This window comes from Ochotona princeps, chromosome 23, assembly GCF_030435755.1.
Source record: "Ochotona princeps isolate mOchPri1 chromosome 23, mOchPri1.hap1, whole genome shotgun sequence".
NCBI classification, from domain to species: domain Eukaryota; kingdom Metazoa; phylum Chordata; class Mammalia; order Lagomorpha; family Ochotonidae; genus Ochotona; species Ochotona princeps.
The window spans coordinates 21,595,003-21,615,801 of NC_080854.1; the positions used below are offsets into that span (position 1 = coordinate 21,595,003).

The 20,799-nt window shown below is 35.6% G+C and overlaps 1 protein-coding gene across 4 annotated transcripts in view; it reads right to left on the reverse strand.

Moving 5' to 3' along the window:
* The window catches only part of NIPBL (NIPBL cohesin loading factor), a 155,038-nt gene that overhangs the window by 39,354 nt on the left and 94,885 nt on the right, over positions 1-20,799 (reverse strand). For all 4 annotated transcript variants that reach the window (XM_058680016.1, XM_058680018.1, XM_004583653.3 and 1 more), the window contains 14 exons: positions 17,276-17,473; positions 16,966-17,037; positions 16,786-16,875; positions 15,469-15,572; positions 13,077-13,163; positions 10,622-10,853; positions 9,016-9,167; positions 8,347-8,427; positions 7,784-7,884; positions 5,311-5,449; positions 4,679-4,761; positions 3,997-4,129; positions 3,094-3,237; positions 248-337 (listed from right to left, as the gene is read on the reverse strand). In XM_058680016.1, coding sequence (XP_058535999.1) covers positions 248-337; positions 3,094-3,237; positions 3,997-4,129; positions 4,679-4,761; positions 5,311-5,449; positions 7,784-7,884; positions 8,347-8,427; positions 9,016-9,167; positions 10,622-10,853; positions 13,077-13,163; positions 15,469-15,572; positions 16,786-16,875; positions 16,966-17,037; positions 17,276-17,473 — 1,706 coding nt within the window. The remainder of the gene's footprint in view (positions 1-247; positions 338-3,093; positions 3,238-3,996; positions 4,130-4,678; positions 4,762-5,310; positions 5,450-7,783; positions 7,885-8,346; positions 8,428-9,015; positions 9,168-10,621; positions 10,854-13,076; positions 13,164-15,468; positions 15,573-16,785; positions 16,876-16,965; positions 17,038-17,275; positions 17,474-20,799) is intronic.

Genomic DNA, 20,799 nt, shown 5'->3' on the forward strand with positions numbered 1-20,799 from the left:
CCAAGATTCAGTGGTAACCTATGGTAAGATTTCAAATATTTCTTACTACTCAAAGTTTGGTATACTACAATAGATATAACCAGGTTTCAATGTAAGACAAACTAAATCATAACTGCTAGTGTCCCTTTACTTTAGAATCAACATTCCAGACAACTTTACTGTTATTATTCACATCAATTTCAATTATTTTCAGAACTAAGACAAACACATATGCAACATCCCATCTCCAACAAGAAGAGAATCCTACCACTAGTGAAGGGTCAGTCTCAGTGTTTTCATCTAGGTAATCAAGTAATGCCTTTTGCAACTGTTGGATTTCATCTTCGCCTCCTGAGACCTACAGAACAAATCAAGTAATAAAATAGATATCACTGATGTGCTTCTAAAAAATCATCTATTTGTTTACACAAACCCGAGGAGAAAACTGACATGTGAAAAGTGAAAATGTCACTACAGAAGGTAAGAGGAAGAAACAGAAAGTTGCTTTTTATTCAAAAAAAAAATTTTTTTAAAACTACATGCCTTCTTTTTTTGAAAGAGCCCATTAGTAGATGATAAAGATTACCAGAATTAATGTGCTAAACCTTCAGAGGTAGGAACCACTGGCACTGGTTTTCTGTTTGAAATAAAGTGAGAACCCCAAACTTCAAATCGCATAAGTGGTAAATGCTATTATCAATGTTTCGTCATGTGTCAGTGCGTTTTATAGAATGGGGAAGTTTTTCGTAAAAAGAGTATGTTCCTTTGAAACATTATTTAAAAAAGAGCATTGTGGAAGGGAATAATTAATATGAAGATAGCATATTTCATGTAAAACATTAAATATTCAATGGGTGATGCTATTTTTCCATCTAGGTACAGAAAGGAACAATCTTTTAAGTTTTATCAAGAATTCCACAGACAGAAATTATCTGTGAACTCATGTTCATCCCCATACCATGTGAAATGTCAAATACGTACATAGATACGTAGCATACAGTCTGTCGAATTGATTATATCAATCTACATAACCTAATTATATAATATATTAGAATATTTCCAAGTTGAATACAAAGACCTGAATAACCATGTTCTGGAAGTACAGGGAAACTGATACATTCAGAAATTGGTCATAGCACTATGAGTAGGCACACTTAAATTTCCAAAGGCAACTGAGAAACGTGTTAAAAGCCACAAAGATCTTTAGGAATAATACTCTTCTTGAAGTTGTACAAGCACAATCTACATAGCTATATGTAGCAGAAAGAGGTCTAAGGAACACACTGAGGAAATACTAAAAGCTGTATATACTGAACACCATGGTGTCTGCATTACCATTCACTGTCACAAAGAACCAGAATTCCTTGGAGAAACAACTGATCCAAGGGCTGGGGCAGGGAAAGCAAAAGATGGGTCAGGAAGCAAAGGGCAGGACAGAAAGAATCTTCAAAAAACTAAGGGGCTATGTCAAAGATCATAAAACTTGTTTACAAAGGACTTCACTGGTCAAATAATGTACTATAATCTATTAAACAGAAGAGGAATGGCAGCCTCAAATGAGGGTTAGTTGAAAAATTTCAAGATACTTATTTTTTTTTGGGCCCAGCGGCATGGCCTAGCAACTAAAGTCCTTGCCTTGAATGCCCCGGGATCCCATATGGGCACAGGTTCTAATCCCGGCAGCTCCACTTACCATCCAGCTCCCTGCTTGTGGCCTGGGAAAGCAGTGGAGGATAGGCCAAAGCTTTAGGACCCTGCACCTGTGTGGGAGACCTGGAAGAGGTTCCAGGTTCCCGGCTTCAGATCGGCGCAGCACCAGCCGTTGCGACTCACTTGGGGAGTGAAACATCGGACGGAAGATCTTCCTCTCTGTCTCTCCTCCTCTCTGTATATCCGGCTTTCCAATAATAATAAAAATCTTAAAAAAAAATTAAAAACATAAAAAAAAAAAAAAGATACTTATTTTTTGGGAAAAAGACCTGCAGGTGGAGGATTAGCCTGATACACAAGTGTGTGGGTCACAAGACTTTATTTCCCCCCTAGGGAGGATACTAAGAATTCATACATTTTTTAAAAGATTTATTCATTTTATTACAAAGTCAGATATACAGAAAAGAGGAGAGACAGAGGGGAAGATCTTCCATCCGATGATTCACTCCCCAAGTGAGCCACAACGGGCCGGTATGCGCGCCGATCCGAAGCCGGGAACCTGGAACCTCTTCCGGGTCTCCCACGCGGGTGCAGGGTCCCAAAGCTTTGGGCCGTCCTCAACTGCTTTCCCAGGCCACAAGCAGGGAGCTGGATGGAAGTGGAGCTGCCGGGATTAGAACTGGCAGCCATATGGGATCCCGGGGCTTTCAAGGCGAGGACTTTAGCTGCTAGGCCATGCCACCGGGCAAGAATTCATATTTTTAACAAATTTGCAAGTGAGGTCAACACTGGGGCTGCTAGTCAAAGGGAATTGTACTTTGCAAACCATTTTACAAGAAAATTTTGGGGCAGTGGTGATAACATGTCTGAAACTTTAAAAGACAATCTAAAAACAAACATGCATTTAAAGACCCACATACATATGTATTTTGAGGGAATGACAATGCAAATGCTATAAATCAAATAAGGGATTCAATGGAGACGTAATGGGAGTTTTTTTGGGACTACTATTACAATTGCTCCATAAGGATGACATTACAAAAAATAAAGTGAAATAGTTAAGAGGCCTTTCCATTAAAAAAAGTGCAGAAGCATAAACTATTCCCTCACTTATTTTGAAGGAAAAAAAAAAAATGAAGAAATAAAATGCTACCCCTGCAAGAGGAAAATTCTCTTTTATAAAGGGAAAGAAGGCCCTCCTTCCCACTCCTCAATATAAAATACACACAACTACCAAAATAACAAACTCATCTGACTGGACAAGCTAAAATTATCTCAGTAAATTAGAGATTAAAGAAACCAGTATTTATACAAAACATGCAGAAGTGCCCACTGTATTTTACCCTTTTCATTCTTTTAGAATTATAAGATTTTTAATCTACAAAATGAAATGAAAACCCTCTAAGAATATTTAAAGAAAGTAATCAACTATTATCCCCCAGTTTTAATTCTTTATTTCAATACCTGCTTCAAAATTCGTTCTATAGACCCCTGATCCATTTTGCTTGTAACAGCATCTTTTCTTAGTCGAGCAGCGACAGTTCCGAGGTAATCAAGAGATGCCACTCTTAACGCCATCTCGGTAGATTTATTACTGAACTGATGAACCTAAACATCAAAACAGTTTTCCATTAAGTTAACAGATCTGTAATATCTCTTTAACAGAAATAACAGGCTCCCATTTATGCTTTAGTGTTCAAATTTAAACCATTTTTCTCCTTGTAGAACTCCATAAAGTAATTTTTGCCTTCTTTATTTGATTTTTTGGAGTCTGAGAATTTTTACTTGTTAACAAAAAAACAGATTAAGCTTCCTTAAGAACACAGTAATTAAAAAAAAGTTCAGCTGTTTATGCAAATGGAAAACTGCTAATAAAAATTTCTTACAGTATAATTTTAATGCCTATGAATCATAATAGTTTCAGAGCAGTATTAACATAAAAATAAAGACAAATCACAATATTTCTTTACATTTGCTTACATTACAACTAGAAATTGTCTTGTAATTTTAGAAACACTCTTAAAGGTGATAAGAGTTAACATTAACTGATTTCATGCTTTGGAATAAAGTATGATACATTTTGACTTAGTGCTGAAATATTTTTAAATAATAACATTTCCACACCCTCCCATCCAATATTATAAAACACTATTTTCTTACATAATTAAATGAAAGCACTAAAACTCACAATATTCCAAAGTTTTTTCATAGAGTACAATATTATGCAGTTATGCACATGCAAGAATAGAGATGCAATGTTCATATTTCCTTACACATTCTTAAAGAATTCATCATCTGTGAACCAGAGTACATCCTCATTATGTTGTCTTCTAGTAATCTAATAATCTTTAAATGCTATACTCTTACCAACAGTCTCCCTAACAAACTAAGGAGTAGTTCAGCAGCTGGCCATTCAGGCTTATTGACTGTTGAAAGAAGGTCTTGAACAAAATTTTCAAACAGTGGTCTGTAATCTTCTTCACCTTGTTTACTACCACATCTGTTTAAAAAGAAATAACAAAAATTATGTCAACTTTTGTGACATGTCTAGCAACATGCTGAAATTTTGTTAACTAAGTCTTTTTTCCTGTATTTTGTATAAGGCATGAGAGTACACTAAAAAGTTTTAAAAATATTTCTCAAATACCATTTCCCCCTAAATTTAAGAAAATACAAAATTTTATATAAATACATAAAATACATTAACTAATATTAAACACTACTTTCTGGTAACACATCTTACAATATTTTTTTCTTCTCCATAGATTACCCTAAATTCTTAAACAGGTTAAGAAATCTCTACCAACTCTTCTATCAAGTAAAATACTCCAAATTTTGCTGATGAAAAATAATAGAATTCTGAATGTTTACAGAATAATATCTAAGCAAGTTAAAAAAAGTTTAGGCTTTCAATACTCCAATTTGTCTTACTTTAAATCACATCAGAAATTAAGGACCAGAGAGATGTATTCAATATTCAGGGTAATAAATGAACTATTCTGCATACTATGGAATATATAAAAATCAGGTTCCCGTTACTTTAACTCACTTTTTAAGGAAGATAGAAAGGAAGTTTTGGGCTGTTCGCATAGCTGTTTCATATGAATTAGTAATGACAACATCCTGGTCAACCTAGGGAGACAACAATGGATTTATAAAGATAGAAGAAGTAATTAACAAACAAGCTGGCTCAGTTGCAACTGCAATAAAAATATCATAATTCATTTTAATTTATGAAATAATCTAAGAGTGACAAATATGGTTAACAAATACTCTTATAATCTAGCATGGCAGGTTTGTTTAGTATTATCTGTTTTTTAAAATTTATTAATATGAAGAAAAGAGATTTTACATTATTTCATAGGTAAAATTCCAAGAAGACAACCATATTTCCCTCTCCAAGAAGACAACCATATTTTCCCAACCCCCTTCTATCTTCCTTTTTAAAAAGTTTTTGCAAAAACAATTTCAATCTACTCTATAATCACAGGATTAATGTACCATCAGACATAATGCTGATGAGAATGATTTGTATGCCATATAGATATTAAGAAATCCAAAAGTGCTAATATTTAACAAGAAGCTTAAAGCTCCTAATAAAAATCTTTAGCTTTCTACGGATACGGGTGTCTCCCTACATAAAAGTATAAAGACATAAAACCTTGAAAAAATATTCCTTACTTTTTTATTGGAGTCTTCTTCTGAATTAGAGTCCTTTTCTGATGATGGCAAGTGTACTACACACTGAATAAGTTGTAAAACCAGTGCTGTAACCATCTGAATATACATTGGTTCTCCATCCATATCACTACTGTTTAACCTTTAATGAAGAAAAAATTTAAATTATATGAAGTATGAGGATAAGCATTTTGATTTCAAACAGCACCTAAAAGCTTCAGGATGCTTTCTTTTTTTACATTTCCTGGCATTATTTCTTTATAATAGCACTCTCAAATTTATTTTTCATAAATTAGGAAAATAAATGCTGATGCATGTCATATAATTACAATGTCAAAGAAAAAAATGCAAGCTTTAATATAAATCTCTAGCCTTTTATATTTTTATATACTACAGAAGAAAATTTATAATGTAAAATGAGGGATGCATCTTAAAATTGTTTTTAAAAAAATTATTTGTGGGCCTGGCGGCGTGGCCTAGCAGCTAATGTCCTCGCCTTGAAAGCCCCGGGATCCCATATGGGCGCCGGTTCTAATCCCGGCAGCTCCACTTCCCATCCAGCTCCCTGCTTGTGGCCTGGGAAAGCAGTCGAGGACGGCCCAGTGCCTTGGGACACTGCACCTGCGTGGGAGACCCGGAAGAGTTCCAGGTTCCCAGCATCGGATCGGCATGCATCGGCCTGTTGCGGCTCACTTGGGGAGTGAAACATCGGATGGAAGATCTTCCTCTCTGTCTCTCCTCCTTTGTGTATATCTGGCTGTAATGAAAAAATGAATAAATCTTTAAAAAAAAAATTATTTGTGGGCCTGGAACAATGGCTCCGGGGCTAAATCCTCACCTGGCATGAGCCAGGATTCCATATGGGCACTGGTTTATGTCCAGATGATCCACTTCCCATCCAGCTCCCTGTTTGTGGCCTGAGGAAGCAGCAGAAGACAGTCCAAAGCGTTGGGACCCTTCACCCACGTGGGGGACCCAGAAGAGGCTCCTGGCTTCGGATTGGCTCAGCCCTGGTCATTATGACCACTTGGGGAGTGAACTAGCAGATGGAAGATTGTCCTCTCTGTCTCTCATTCTCTTTATAAATCTGCCTTTCAATAAAAAATAAAATAATTCTTAAAAAATAATTGTTTATATATTTAAAAGGCAGAGTAGCACAAAGAAATAAGAGACAGTAAGGGAGAGAGAAACAAGTCAGACTGTGTTAGGTCCCATTCACTGGCTCCTTAGCTCAAAACAGCTGGAACTAGTCAGGCCAAAACCAGAAGCTGGGAACTCAACCTAGGCATTCTTTTTTTTCCCCATCAAGATTTATTTATTGGGCCTAGCGGCATGGCCTAGCAACTAAAGTCCTTGCCTTGAACGCGCCAGGATCCCATATGGGCACAGGTTCTAACCCGGACAGCTTCACTTCCCATCCAGCTCCCTGCTTGTGACCTGGGAAAGCCGTAGAGGTTGGCCTAAAGTCTTGCGAACCCCGCACCGGTATGGGAGACCTGGAGGAGGCTGCTGGCTTCAGATCAGCTCAGGTCCTGCCATTGCGGCCACTTAGTGAGTGAACCGGCAGACAGAGGATCTTTCTCTGTCTCTCTGTAAATTTAACTTTCCAATAAAAATAAATAAATCTCTTTTTTAAAGATTTATTTATTTTTATTACTAAGTCAGATATACAGAAAAGAGGAGAGACAGAGGGGAAGATCTTCCGTCCGATGATTCACCCCCCAAGTGTGCACAATGGCCGGTGCTGTGCCGATCCGAAGCCAGGAACCAGGAATCTCTTCCAGGTCTCCCACATGGGTGCAGGGTCCCAATGCATTGGGCCGTCCTCGACTGCTTTCCCAGGCCACAAGCAGGGAGCTGGATTGGAAGCGGGGCTGCCGGGATTAGAACTATTAGAAGCTCCTGGCTTCGGATGGGCACAGCTCCAGCTGTTGCAGCCACTTGGGGAATGAATTAACAGATGGAAGATGTTCCTCTCTGTCTCTCTCCCTCTATATATATGTGACTTTCCAGTTTACCAATACTAACGATTAAGTTCAACTCCTTTATTCTGGTTCATGAAATAATTTCAGAACTGCCCTGACTCTATTACTCCTCTCATAAACCAGCAATGATTTTGCTTTCCAGTTCAGTTTTGGTGGCCGGCACTGGAAGAGGGTGGGCAGTCTGTGTTTAGACATCACAGATGCTGCTGGTTGTCTTGTGAGGCACAGGACAGACCAGTACAACAAGGTATGAGCTAATCCAAAGTGTTAGGCTGAGAATCCCTTTGGTAGATCTTTGCAGTTGAGGATTACAGAATTTGTTTCCCAAAGACATCATCCTATTTCACACATCTAACTGTTCTTTATGCTTTATTGATCAAATTCTCTTTCAGTGTTAAAATAGAAATCAGACACTAGGAAGAACAGATGTTTGATGGTGACAATATAATGGCATTTTTTAGTATACTTGATCTCTGCAATCAATTAGTTACCTGAAGTTCCTCAAACTCCTCTTGCTAGTTGGCAATCTTGCAAGTGAAGTAAAAATTTCTTCCAAAATTAACTGCCTATGTTTTTCATATCTTGAAAATACCTGTTAGTAAGTATAAGATTCCAAAGTAAACTTGCTTGACTTAGTAATAAAACTGATATAATAATAGCAGGTGATAAAAGATATTTGCCATTTAGAATGAAACTATTTCTAACATATTGTATAATGACTTCAGATAATTAGGTCTATTTTTCTATTATCAATTAAAGTATTTTCTTTAAAAGTCAAAGAATACTAATTAAACTAGAGGTACAAAATATCCTGAGTATAGAAAGACAGGATATGATTTTTAAACCATGCTGATTTATAATAAATATTAAGGAATTATTAAGTGAAGTAATTTTAGTGTATAAACATCTGATAGGACACAGCCAAACTGTCTTTATAATGAAGTAAATCAACTAGAAAGCAGGAATCTGCACTGATGTTTTAAAAGTCTGCATTAAATGACATCAACATTATTTCGGAAGCACAGTAAACAGAAACCAAACTGATGGTACTTACTGCAGTGACTAACTTAATGGCACATAACTGTAGTTCACTGACATTTTCCACAAAAAATGGTGTTATTCCCATTGATGAAACCTGGGGAGTAGAGGGGGAAGGAATCAGTAGCCAACTTTGATTTTAGTAACATTCAATATCATCAAATTCCAACATACTCATGAACTTATAGGGAAACACTAGAAGGACATTTTCCCTTGCCTCATTTAAGCTATGTTTATTCCTTTCTTTGTAGCCCTTTATCTTCCAGCACATTAGAACATACACAAGGCACCCTGATTCATAGCTGCCACTTCTCTAGCAGTCACTTTTCGATTTATGAATGCCACAGGGATATAAAGAAACTAGCATCTTGTCCTGGACGAAAATATTTTGGCATATCATAAAGGGTATCTTCCAAACAGTGGTGAGTTTGAAAATTACATTGTATTCACCTGTCTTCTCTACAAAATATTTCTTAAGCTTCTCTTAACATTTATTTTCCAATTTAGATACAACATACTCTGAACAATAAAAGTTAACAGTGTTGCTACTATCATTCAGTAAGCAAAATACTAGATTAAATCAGATTCTCTTCTTACACCATTTTGTCTGAAAATACACAAAATGCTTACCAAAAAAAAAAAAAAAACAACAAAAAAAACACCAACAATAACCAAAAAAACTTACCTGAAGAATTGTTGTGTCTGTAAGAAGCTGTATCTCCAGCAGTTCTGATAAGCTGCTAACAATGTCACAAACTTTGTTATAAAGCATTACTATTACTCTCTGCTTATGAGTAGAACACTTTGCCCGTTTGGCCTTTGAACTTAGTAAGCCTCCTAAAATGCAAAAATTTCAAGACAAGAAAAATAACATGTCTTTTGAATTAAGAGAATATACTTGTTTTAACTAAATAAAAATTTAATATTTTAAATAAAACTAGTGATTAAAGAGAATTTATCATCTCTATATTAGAAACAGTCATAATAACAATATAATGGCACATATTCTGAATTCTTGCTAACTAAAAAGTATTACAATACCTTTATTTCTATTTTTTGTCTATTGAAGCAAGATAGTAAAACTGTACTTTAATTATTATGAAATAGGTTATTAAACATAATCATTCCTGAGCCTCAAATTAACCTTCCTCTCTTTAAACAGAGAAGTAATTAACCATCTGATTTTTTTTTTTTTAATAAAAGTTGACAGCAAAATAAAATGAGATGAGCGTTCAGCCTAGTAATTAAGGTGTCAGTTAATACAAATGCATCCCACAGCAGAATGTACAGGGTTGACCCTGGTTCCGGCTCTCAAGTCCAGCTTCCTGCTAACATAGGGAAGCAAGGATGATAGTCAGAATAACTTGAGTCACGTGGGAGACCTGGACTAAATCCTCAGGACTTAGCTTCAGCCTCTGACAATCTCCTGTTGTTACGGGCATTTGAAGAGTAAGTCAACAGATGGGGGCTCGTTCTCTCTCTTACTCTCAAAGAAATGCCAATTAAAAAAAAAAGTGTATACATGTAGAATCAGTCCAAATAAGATAAACATTGGATAAAATCAGGGAGGAGTGTAAATGGAATTGTAAATTAGCATTTGCGATTTTCCCTAACCAGCAGAAAATTTGTACTGGGGCAGATATTATGGTGTAGTGGGCTATTCCTCCACCTGTGGCAGCTGGTTTGAATCCCAGCTGTTCCACTTTCTATCCACCTCACCGTTGGTGTGCCTGCAAAAAAAGCAGGATTACACCAGTTCTTTGAACCCCTTCACTCATGTTGGAGACCTGGAATAAACTCCTTGCCCCAAGCTTTCAAACAGTTCAGCTCTGGCTATTACAGCCATTTGTAGAGTGAATCAGCAGATGGAAGATCTCTGTTTCTTCTTAATTCTGTTTTACAAATTAAAAATATATGTATATTTGTAACTTCTTTAATATAAGTTGCTATCTTTCAATGCTTGTAACCAGTTTTTCAGATTCGGAGTTATTTGAGTTTTGCAATATCTGAATAGGTTTTACCAGTTGAGCACTCTTATTCTGAAAATTCAAAACATTCTGGACTTTTGGCTTAGGGACGCTCCAACCTGAGGTGGCTAAAAAATTTACAATTAAACAAGTACTATACTATCAGTTCTATGTTCTAGTTAAATCCAAAATCAAGGTCAGCATTAATCACAATTTACGTAACCTAGTAATTTTGATGTTATTCTAAATTAAGCCAGTCTGACTCAGGAACATGGCAAATATTTACAACATATAGAAATCATCAACATAAAAGAGAAAACTAACCTCCATGAGGATCTAATCTGTAAACAGGATCATACTGGGGATAAAGTGTATTTTGCAAATGGAATTTAGTGTATTGTATAACTCTTTCAATTACATCCTCAATGTACACAGCTTTTGGCATGTTAGGGGATGTCATAATGTTGATAGTTGTAAGACAGGCATCTGCTGATTTTGTAACTCTTTCCATAATAAGGTCTCTCCACAGCCTTTCTTCTTCTTCAGTATCGTTATTCTAGAAAACAGCATGATGTAGGTAAAACAGAAACAAACTGATTTGATGATTGAAAATCTAAAGTAAATAAAGACTTTTCACTGATTAAAAATAGGTTTTTGATGCATTTATATTCATTGGTATTTTAAAAGATAATGTATTCTGCCAATTTCACCTCTTGATGATACTCTCCTGACAACACTATAGCTACTTTCATCTTCTAAGAATCTTAGCCAGATCTATGACGTTAGCTGATGACTAGAACTGCATACAATTTAAGTTTGTGCTTTGGATACAAACATTATGTTAGTTAAAAAACTATAACATCTGTGCTTACTTTGACAGCGCTAACTAAAAAACTATAACACTTATTTGCGGATGTAAGAATAAACCAATTTAACAATGGAGGTTGAGACTTTATTTAGACAGTAAAAAGTTGACTGGATCATGCTTAATCACCTTTTTTTAAACAGCACTGTATTTTGAAAAGTGGTACTAAAAAAATAGTATAATGTGGATTCCTGAAGACTTATTGTCTAAAATGGGTCATTCAAATAACTGACAGAAGACTTCATTTTATTTAATAATCAGCAACCTGACAATACAATCAGGAAGTGCTTTTAGTCTTACAATGAAGGTGAAAATTTTATCATACCCTTTTTTTAAAATGAAACATAGACTTTATATTCTGGGACTACTTTCATATATGCTTCCGATAGCTTATATGCTGGGAAAGCAAACAATAGTGCCCCAAAATCTGGTTACATTTCCCCACTGTTTATTTTTTCTTATTGTTTAAATTACATGTATACGGGGCCCGGCGGCGTGGCCTAGCAGCTAAAGTCCTCGCCTTGAAAGCCCCGGGATCCCATATGGCCGCCAGTTCTAATCCCGGCAGCTCCACTTCCCATCCAGCTCCCTGCTTGTGGCCTGGGAAAGCAGTCGAGGACGGCCCAATGCATTGGGACCCCGCACCCGCGTGGGAGACCTGGAAGAAGTTCCAGGTTCCCAGCATCGGATCGGCATGCATCGGCCCGTTGTGGCTCACTTGGGGAGTGAATCATCGGATGGAAGATCTTCCTCTCTGTCTCTCCTCCTCTCTGTATATCCGGCTTTCCAATAATAATAAAATCTTTAAAAAAAAAATTACATGTATATGTAAAAAAGAAAAAAAGATAGCTTGTCTTTCGGAAAAGTCAATTAAGAAGGTTCATGATTCCTGCCAAACATTAACATTATAACATGTTAAACATCACTAAGAGTTTGTGCCATGAAAATAATTCTACTGTGACTGAATCATTTTTCTGAAACTCTAGATTACTGGTATACCGGTAAGTATCCAGAATTTCCTGGTAAAACATTTAACTTTGTTTCTGTGATTTAAAACTATTTAAGAGAGATAGTAATTGAAAGTAAAGATATTTAATTACCTATAGAACTAGTCCACCCTATACAGATCATTTAGCAATCCTTAGGGGGGAGGGCTGTAAAAACTAACATTTCTCACAGAATAAAATGAAGTACATATACTAAATATAAGAGAACTTCAAAAGTTCATGAAAATGTGCCAGCGCCATCGTTCAAAAGGTTAATCCTCCGCTCACAAGTGTTAGCTTCACATATGTGTTCAGGTTCACATCCCAATTGCTCCACTTCCCAACCAGCTCCCTGCTAATAGCCTGGGAAAACAGTGGAACATGGCACAAGGCTTTTGGAACCTGCTCCAGCTCCTGGCTCTACACAGGCTCAGTTCTGGCCATTTCAGCCATTTGAGGAGTAAACCAGCAGATGGAAGATCTTTTTCTCTGTACTTTCTGTATCTCTGCCTTTCTAATAAAAATAAATAAATCTTAATAAAATAAAGTTGAGATATAAGGATTAGCATTTTAGTGTATTTCAGGAAATCAACACAAAGTTCTAAGGATGATCAACAAAAAGAATTACCATGTACTATCACCTTATCAATGATGAAGACATTAAAGAATAGCTTTCCAAACGGAATAAATTTAAATGTCTTTGCTAGTTCTTTATATCAAAGCTGCAAATTGACAGTGTGTAAGATTAATTTTTAATTACTAAAAGAGAAATTTCATTAGCAACATAAATGGACGTAACTAGCAACTTCTGGTAACAAGATCAAATCAAGGACATGTGAGATTTTCCTTACAAAGCAAAGTAGCCTAAGACAAAACTTTTTACCTTAACCACATTAAGGGCAAAGTTAACAACAGATTGTACACTTACATGGTTTAACAAAGTGGAAAGCTTGGAGCCATCCTGAATATTCTTCTCTAAGATATTTAGGACTTTCACAGTTTTTTCAGTTGAAAGCTAGAATGCAACATAAATGTTTAAATCAATCACTGGCAAAACTAATCACTCAAGAAACATCTTGTACTATTATTTTGAGCTCTAAAATGCATAACTATTATCCGTTAGATATTTTATTCAAGTTGAATTATGTACAAAATTAATCAGCTGTTTGTGAAGAACAAAAAGATGCATATAGAATGGGCACATACATGTTACTAGCTTAATTCCCATTCATCTAAGATAGACTGAGTTTATACTGATGTCTACACTTCTCTTGTGACAGCGATGCTAAACTGGTACATGAACACACTGAAGATTCTAGCCACTGAGTTAACCATCACATGACCTCCATACTATCATGTAAAGATAAACAATAAAAACTGTGGATGATAACTTATGTTAAATAACAGTGCTTTAGTTACCATGTAGCTTTTAAAATATCTACTTATTTCTTACATAGAAGGCTTTCTGTGTTCAAAAAAATTATACTTAATTTGGAGTTTGTCAAGAGGTAAAGGAATTGACATTCTCTTTCTAGATACTTAGCATGGTTCTAGGACATTCAGTTAAATAAATTTCATTAGGAACTCAATGGGAGATCAAATAGCAACTAACATTAACTATAGTTTCATTAACTTGTACTGATGTATACAGAAAAAAACTTTCCCCATATATGGTTTTATTTCACAACAGGTTAAAACTGCTGAGACTTTTGACAAAATTTTCTCACTTTGAAAACAGTTGGCAAATTTGCCTTTTTAAAGTTAGCAGTATAAGGTATATATAATTATGGAACTTATCAAGTCTTACCAAGTAGTCCCTAAGAAAGGCAATGACACTTCATAAAATTGCTGGCATGGCCCTATACATTAAATAAACCAACACATTTCTAAATAAACACAGTAAGTCACTGTGACCAGCACACTATCCTTGGTTAACAAAATAGTATATGGCTAAAAAAAAAAAAAATCAAGTTCACATTAGAATTGCTACTTAGAATATAAACAATATTTAAGCAAATGAAAAATAAATAATCGGTTATATTTAAAGCTTGTAAGAACATCAAAATGGGGATGAGCAATGTGGTTAAGTCACTGCTGAGGGATGGCAGCATCCATTTTGGAGTGCTTCCACTCCAGAAGCAGCAATGACAGGTCAAATTCTCTAGTTCCTGCCACCCATGTGGGACACCTGGATGCAGTTTTGGCACCTGGCTCTACCATGGGGAAAATAAATCAGGCAATGAAAATTCATTCCATTTCTGTCACTCTGCCTTTCAAGTAAAGAAACAAAGCAACTGCAGAAAAACATCAAAACATTTTCCAAGATAAAGTTGTTCAGATTCAACTCCATTAATCTTTCATTAATTCTTCTACTAGTTTTAAGGAAGAAATTCTTGGGACCACCACAGTAGCACTGCAAGCTAAACCTCCACCTACAGGTGTTGGCATCACATATGGGTGCCAAATCATGTCCCGGCTGCTCTAGCTTTGATCCAGCTCTCTGCTTAAGGTCTGGGAAAACAGCAGAGGACAGCCTGAGGTCTTGGGCCCATGGACCCAGGTGGGAGGCCAGGAAGTAACTCTTGGCTCTGTCAAGCTCTGACTTTCAAAAACAAACAAACAAATAAAACAAAAGAATAAAGTCTTATTTCTACATTATGTACAGAAAGCTAAGAGCAGTCCTGTATAATTTTGGATAAGCAGGATTCTGGTTAGTAAAGTAGAGGGAAACTGTCTCAAAATTGTACTAAGCGACTTCAAAAAGTTTGTAGAAAAATCGAATTAAGTTGTTTTAGTGCAAGCAATTTTAAAACTCATGCACAATATTTTAGAATATACACCTTTTATGAGCTTTTTGAAGACACTTCCTATGCCAAAAGTGCAGGTATTAAGTGGTGGCTTGATAAAGATCGTGTGAAGCACACCCTTGATGCTACAAGTGTCTGAAGGCATTAACAGTGAAAAAAATTCTCTGCTCTTACACGAGTGCATTAGAAGTAATGTGTTGAACCTGCCCTTTTACTCTTTCATGTATCCTAAATGACTACATAATGTCAAAAAATGCACTGTATTTATGTATTTAATTCATGTATTTGAAAAAATAACAACTGTGAAGAAAATTAACTTATGCTTTTTTCAACACAGTGCATTTTTAGTATAATTTGCAGAGTATTTATTCAACAATTTTGAAAGAATTTATTCAGAATCTCATAATGCAATCAGCTATTAATTATTTTATGCAACCTTTGTAATTTAACCTGAAAATTTTAATTTGAAATGTTAGCTTTAACCAAATTTTCAATTTTACTTTAGTGAGATACCTTATCCATTATACCCATTGCTTTAATTTTGGCGGATTCACTGCCAAGTTCATTAAGCTGATGTTTTCCTAAGAGCAGTTCCTGTGGAATTTCATCATCATCACCTGAAAAACCAACCAAACAAAAACATTGTTTAGGTAAAATAAGTAGCTCAAAATGGTAAGTTTAACTTTAGTAAAAATTTTGGACATACAAAATATACACACAAACACCACAATAACAACAATGACGCCTCCATAGACCCTTAAGAGATAGAGAAATTAAAATTAGGGTTGTGAGTTGTGTAGATGTTTTAATCTTTACTGGTTTAGATATTCTACTATTGACTCTTCTCAATCATGCTCTGTGCCCAGAGGCTGACTTGCATGGGCCACATCAACAGTGTCCCATGCTCTTTGTTTTGCTTTAGGGTTCAGCTGGTGAGGTACCCTGTCAGAAGATCAAGGACAAGCAAAGTTAGGTCAGGATACTTATATTCTTTGTAAGAACTTCCCAGGCTGGCTCGGTCCTATGACCAAAAGTACTGCTTCTTCCAAGGCAGATATTACTCTATGCTTTTTCCTACTACATGCGTTCTGGTAACTTCTTTAGGGAGTAGGGGTAATGACAGCCTCACGCTGTTAATCCTGGTTTCTGGCCCTATTTCCTCCCATTTTCATCAGTAACTCCTTTCCAAAACACCCTACAGTGAGAATACCTCCCTTTTTGGACCCTAATGATACAGAAGACCATATCTTCATACAGAATTGGAAGTTTTAGAAAAGATGAAACTGACACTCTAAATCAAGAAATATATTTATAAGAATAAAATCTCACCGAATAAATATAGTGATCTATTTTTTACTTCATTCTTGACTGGATGGACTGATTTTAGAATCAATGTATTCTATATGGCTTTTGTATAATTAGGGATTAATATGTTTTTTAAAAAATTGTCTGTTTTCATTTGTTTGAAAGGCAGAGACACACAGAAAGACTTCCATCCACTGGTTCATTTCTCAGAACAGTTAGGGGGCTGGGCCAGGCTGAAGCCAAGAAGGCTTAAAAACAATCCACATCTTCCCCTTGTGGGTGGCAGGGACTCAAAGCACTTCACCGCAGCCTCTCAGGGTGAACAATAGCAGGAAACTAGAATAAGTAGAGCCAGCAATCAAACACAAGCACTTTGATATTGCAGGAGCTCCAAGGCAAAGCTTAACCACTATTCCAACTCCTGTCCCAGATTTGAAGGATACAGCGAATAGATCATGTTCTGTATCCTCTAGAATAAACAGCAGACAGTTAGACACAGCACAAGTAAATTATACTTTGTTTTACCAAATGCAGTAAAATCCATATCTTCCAAATTGTCCAATATATTCTCTATCGAAGCTGTGAATCTTTTAAAAGTTGAAGAGTCCATCATTTCTGAAAGAGATTAAGAGAAAAAAAAACTTACATCCACATTCCAAGTAGACAACTTAAGACCATGAATGAATAAATTACATAAATTATTACCTTCAGGTGTTAGTTTTGGTTCATAAGCTTTCCTTTTCTTCTGTTTTTCTTTTTTCTTCATTTTTCTAGCAACTGAAGTGAACAAAAAGAAATGCTTAAATGCAGCAACAACTTTCCATTTAAATTTCTAAATTCTTCCTGAACATTTGTTACTTATACAACCACTGCAAATCCAAACTAAGTATATACTTCTTAAAGTTTTTACCCTAACAATCAGGATTTAATTAACTCATAAAAAGATATTCCACAAAGTTGAAACCCTAAATTTAAATCAGTTTATTTAAAATATTCATTCACACTGATGAATTACCCTCACTAAGGCTGGGAGGAGGAGAATAATCTTCCATGTCAGAATCTGACGGACTTCGGTTCCGATAACGACCACCACCTGAGCTCCTTCTTCCTTCATGAGAGTGACCACTTCTCCTATGATCCCCGGAGCTTCTTCTGTCACGCTCTTCATACTCCCAAGCTTTATCATCATCTTTTTTATGTCGTTTCCTAGAGGCTAGAAGCAAACCCCCATGACAAATAATTTACCTCATTTAAAAAGAATATTAAAATCTCTACTTTACAAATGAACCCCATGGGAGAGACACTTCATTCTATGGGTGTAAGAAATTCTGGATAGTTCTGCCTATCCAGAAATTTAAATTATAGTGTACAAGTAGTTTCCCTAATATTAAAATACTCTGTCCAAATGTAAAGATTTTTTACATGAATTAGGGAGTGCTAGTAAATTCACATAGGATCTGCATATTAAACCACTGTTCAATGAAATGTATTCAGTTATTTCAATAAAGATTATACCTAAAATTCAAGAATAATTAAGGCTTGTAAAGTAGCCTTTATTTAGATTTGGATGAACAAAAGAATTATTTGAAAGCATTTAGATTATGAACAAGGTTGTGCAGGGTTTGGAGAAAAGGTTTTAAGGAAATGTCACAAAATATAGGCAATCATGCATATAATCAATTAACAGCTAAGTTAAACCTACAATGAAGTAATAAATTCCACAGACTCTTGCAAATAGCACAAGCCTACAGACACAGACATGGAGTAAACTTGTATGGTTGTAAATATTAACCTACCAAATTAAGTTCTCCAACAATGGACTTGGAGATAACCTAAGCTTATGCATGCTACATAAGCATGTTTATATATGTTACCTTCAGTCTTTCCCCCATCCTTCCAGAGGTCCAAGCATTGTGTTAAAAATCACCAGTACTGACAGGAGCCTCTGGGCAGATGTGGCAAACAGATTTCATCTGATACATCAATCTGGTCAACTGGTAAGAGTTGCCTAAAACATTATGTTGAAAATAATACTGAGCCTTGAGAAAGCATTCAGCAAGAAAGCGAGAGCTGAAGGGCAATGCTAATGACCATATTTACCATACTCACTCTGAGGTGTAGGCATCACCATGTTAAACCATGGTAGAGAACTGTGTCCTACCAAGATCATACACTAGTTTTAATGGTGTGACCACTGCTGTTGACAGCTATATACTTTCTACTCTGTTGTTGGACTCCTTGTGACCACACTCCACCCATCCCAAATCCTGAACTGTGATGAAAACACAAATGGCTAAGACAAATCACCTGGGTCCCTTACTTAGTTTCAAGGATGCCAATCTCTAGTCCATGCACTTCACCCAGGCTTTTATCACTGTGTCTTTATGTGTCGACAACGAATGTTTGCACCCTGATTAATCTTGCCCTTACATGCCACCCAAAATATTCCTATTCAAGAATGTAGTTTGGTTTCTGATTCTGGACACTTCTTCCCAAATTGGGTAGTATGGCATCCAAAGAAAATTTTCATTTCTTCTTTGTGGTCATAGGTTTGGCATAGTAGCAGAATTCAAAATAAGACCAAATTTAATGGGACAGATTGAAATATTCAATTATTTTAATAATTAGGCATAAATTTATTTAAGAAGCATGTGAAGAAGGGTGATATTGCCTCTCTTCTTTAATCAGAGTGTGTCCTAATACAAGGAATTATTGCATATACTAATACATGTAGTAGTTATGTGTAAGTAGAAATAGGATTTGACAAGAAAATTTTTTCAAATATACCGTGATCTCAAACATGAAGTTTTATGGTACCAAAATGAACATGACCCAATTCAGTCTTGAACTTTAATTCATTTTAGAAATCTAGTCCAAGCATTCAATCTTATAAATAGAAAGTGACTGAAAAAAAATCATTATTGATTATGCATAATATACTACTGATAGTAACTATTTATAGGTCTTGGGGATTTTTATTTCACATTCTTGAAACTTGAGGCAATTTGGATAAACATGAGGTGGCAAACAAAACAAAAAAACTTTTATGACATATTTTGTTGGCAAGTGAGGTTACTAAGATCCAAACTCAGAGCAGCTAGATTGTTTTTTCTCCATTTCTCTTATTACCTTAAAACAAGCAGAGGAGGGCAAGGGGCTCAACAGAAGACATGTAAAATACAATTTGGGTGTTTTTCACCTTCTCTTTCTGAGTTTTACAACTTTCTTTGCTGAATATTTCCTCTTTCCCATTTTTCCCAGGCACCCAAATGACCCTGAATTTATGTTACAGCTACTGAATTATGTGGGTCAACTTTTACAATCTTTTCCCCTATGTTTCAACAAAACTATTTCTGCAAATTTTAGAGTCTAGAATGGCAACTGGATTAAATTGCAGAAAAATTCTAAACTTCAAAATAAGTCTCTTCCTCTCAAAATAGCATAATGCTTGCAACTAATGTTCTATGATTTTACAGTAGGTATTATGTGGTAATTTTCATTGATTTTTGTTGTGGAAAAAATAACAATTTGGTTGTTTATGTCAACTAAATGGACTATTTTAACACTCAAATATATGGCACAGTATCCATTTTTTTTTTACAAATGTTATTTGTATCAAAGTGAATCAAGAAAAACAGAAAACTACACTGAGATTTATTTTAAAACACAGAAAAACTTTCCTTTTTTTTCTAGCAGAGGCTGAAACTCCTGCTCCTACTTCTTAACATTAGTTTAGGAATAGCCATAATGGGAGGCATACTTTGAATACGAAGCTATATGCTCCCACACAAGAGATAGTATCTCAGAATATCAAGGAAGAGAATACTGGCTGTAACAGTGACAAACACATAGCTTCACTCTTGTGTATCTCTATATCTGATAGTCATATTTTATTATTCTATCCTTTCTACTTAACTGTAACATAACTTCAGAATTTTTAACAACTTGGCAAGACAGGCAGTTAAAGTGGAAGTTAATATCAAACTATAATTAAGGAATGACTTCCTAGCTATTGCAGAAATGTATAATATTTAGTGAGAAGAGAAAGGGTAGAGGAATGTGTACAAAAAGGAATGAATTTCTAGGTCACCAAATTTCTCCTCTCACTTTGCAGAGGCAATAGTCCCCATATGACCAAAATGTTTGATTCTAATTCAAAAAAAACTTCAGCAATTTTTATACTGCATATAAATACATCTCACAACACAATATTGTAACAATTATACACATATTTCAATGTCAGAATAACTTTGCTGTATATTTTATTTCAACTTGAAAATTTGTTCAAATTTGTTCCGCATTCATATACTATTATCACTCAATAGCTCACAATTTTAAAGCTCAGAGTATATGAACATTGATTAAAAACTCTGCAGAAGGTGAAGGGCTTCCATCAACATACACATTTAAGTATGGCAGCATGCATCTGTCCTTCCTGCCCTTGCTGGTCACACCTCAATCTACAAACACTAGGTGGAAAAGGTAGAGCACAATGGTGGTCTTCCCACTTCTTTTGGTCATATGACTAAGTCAGTTGGC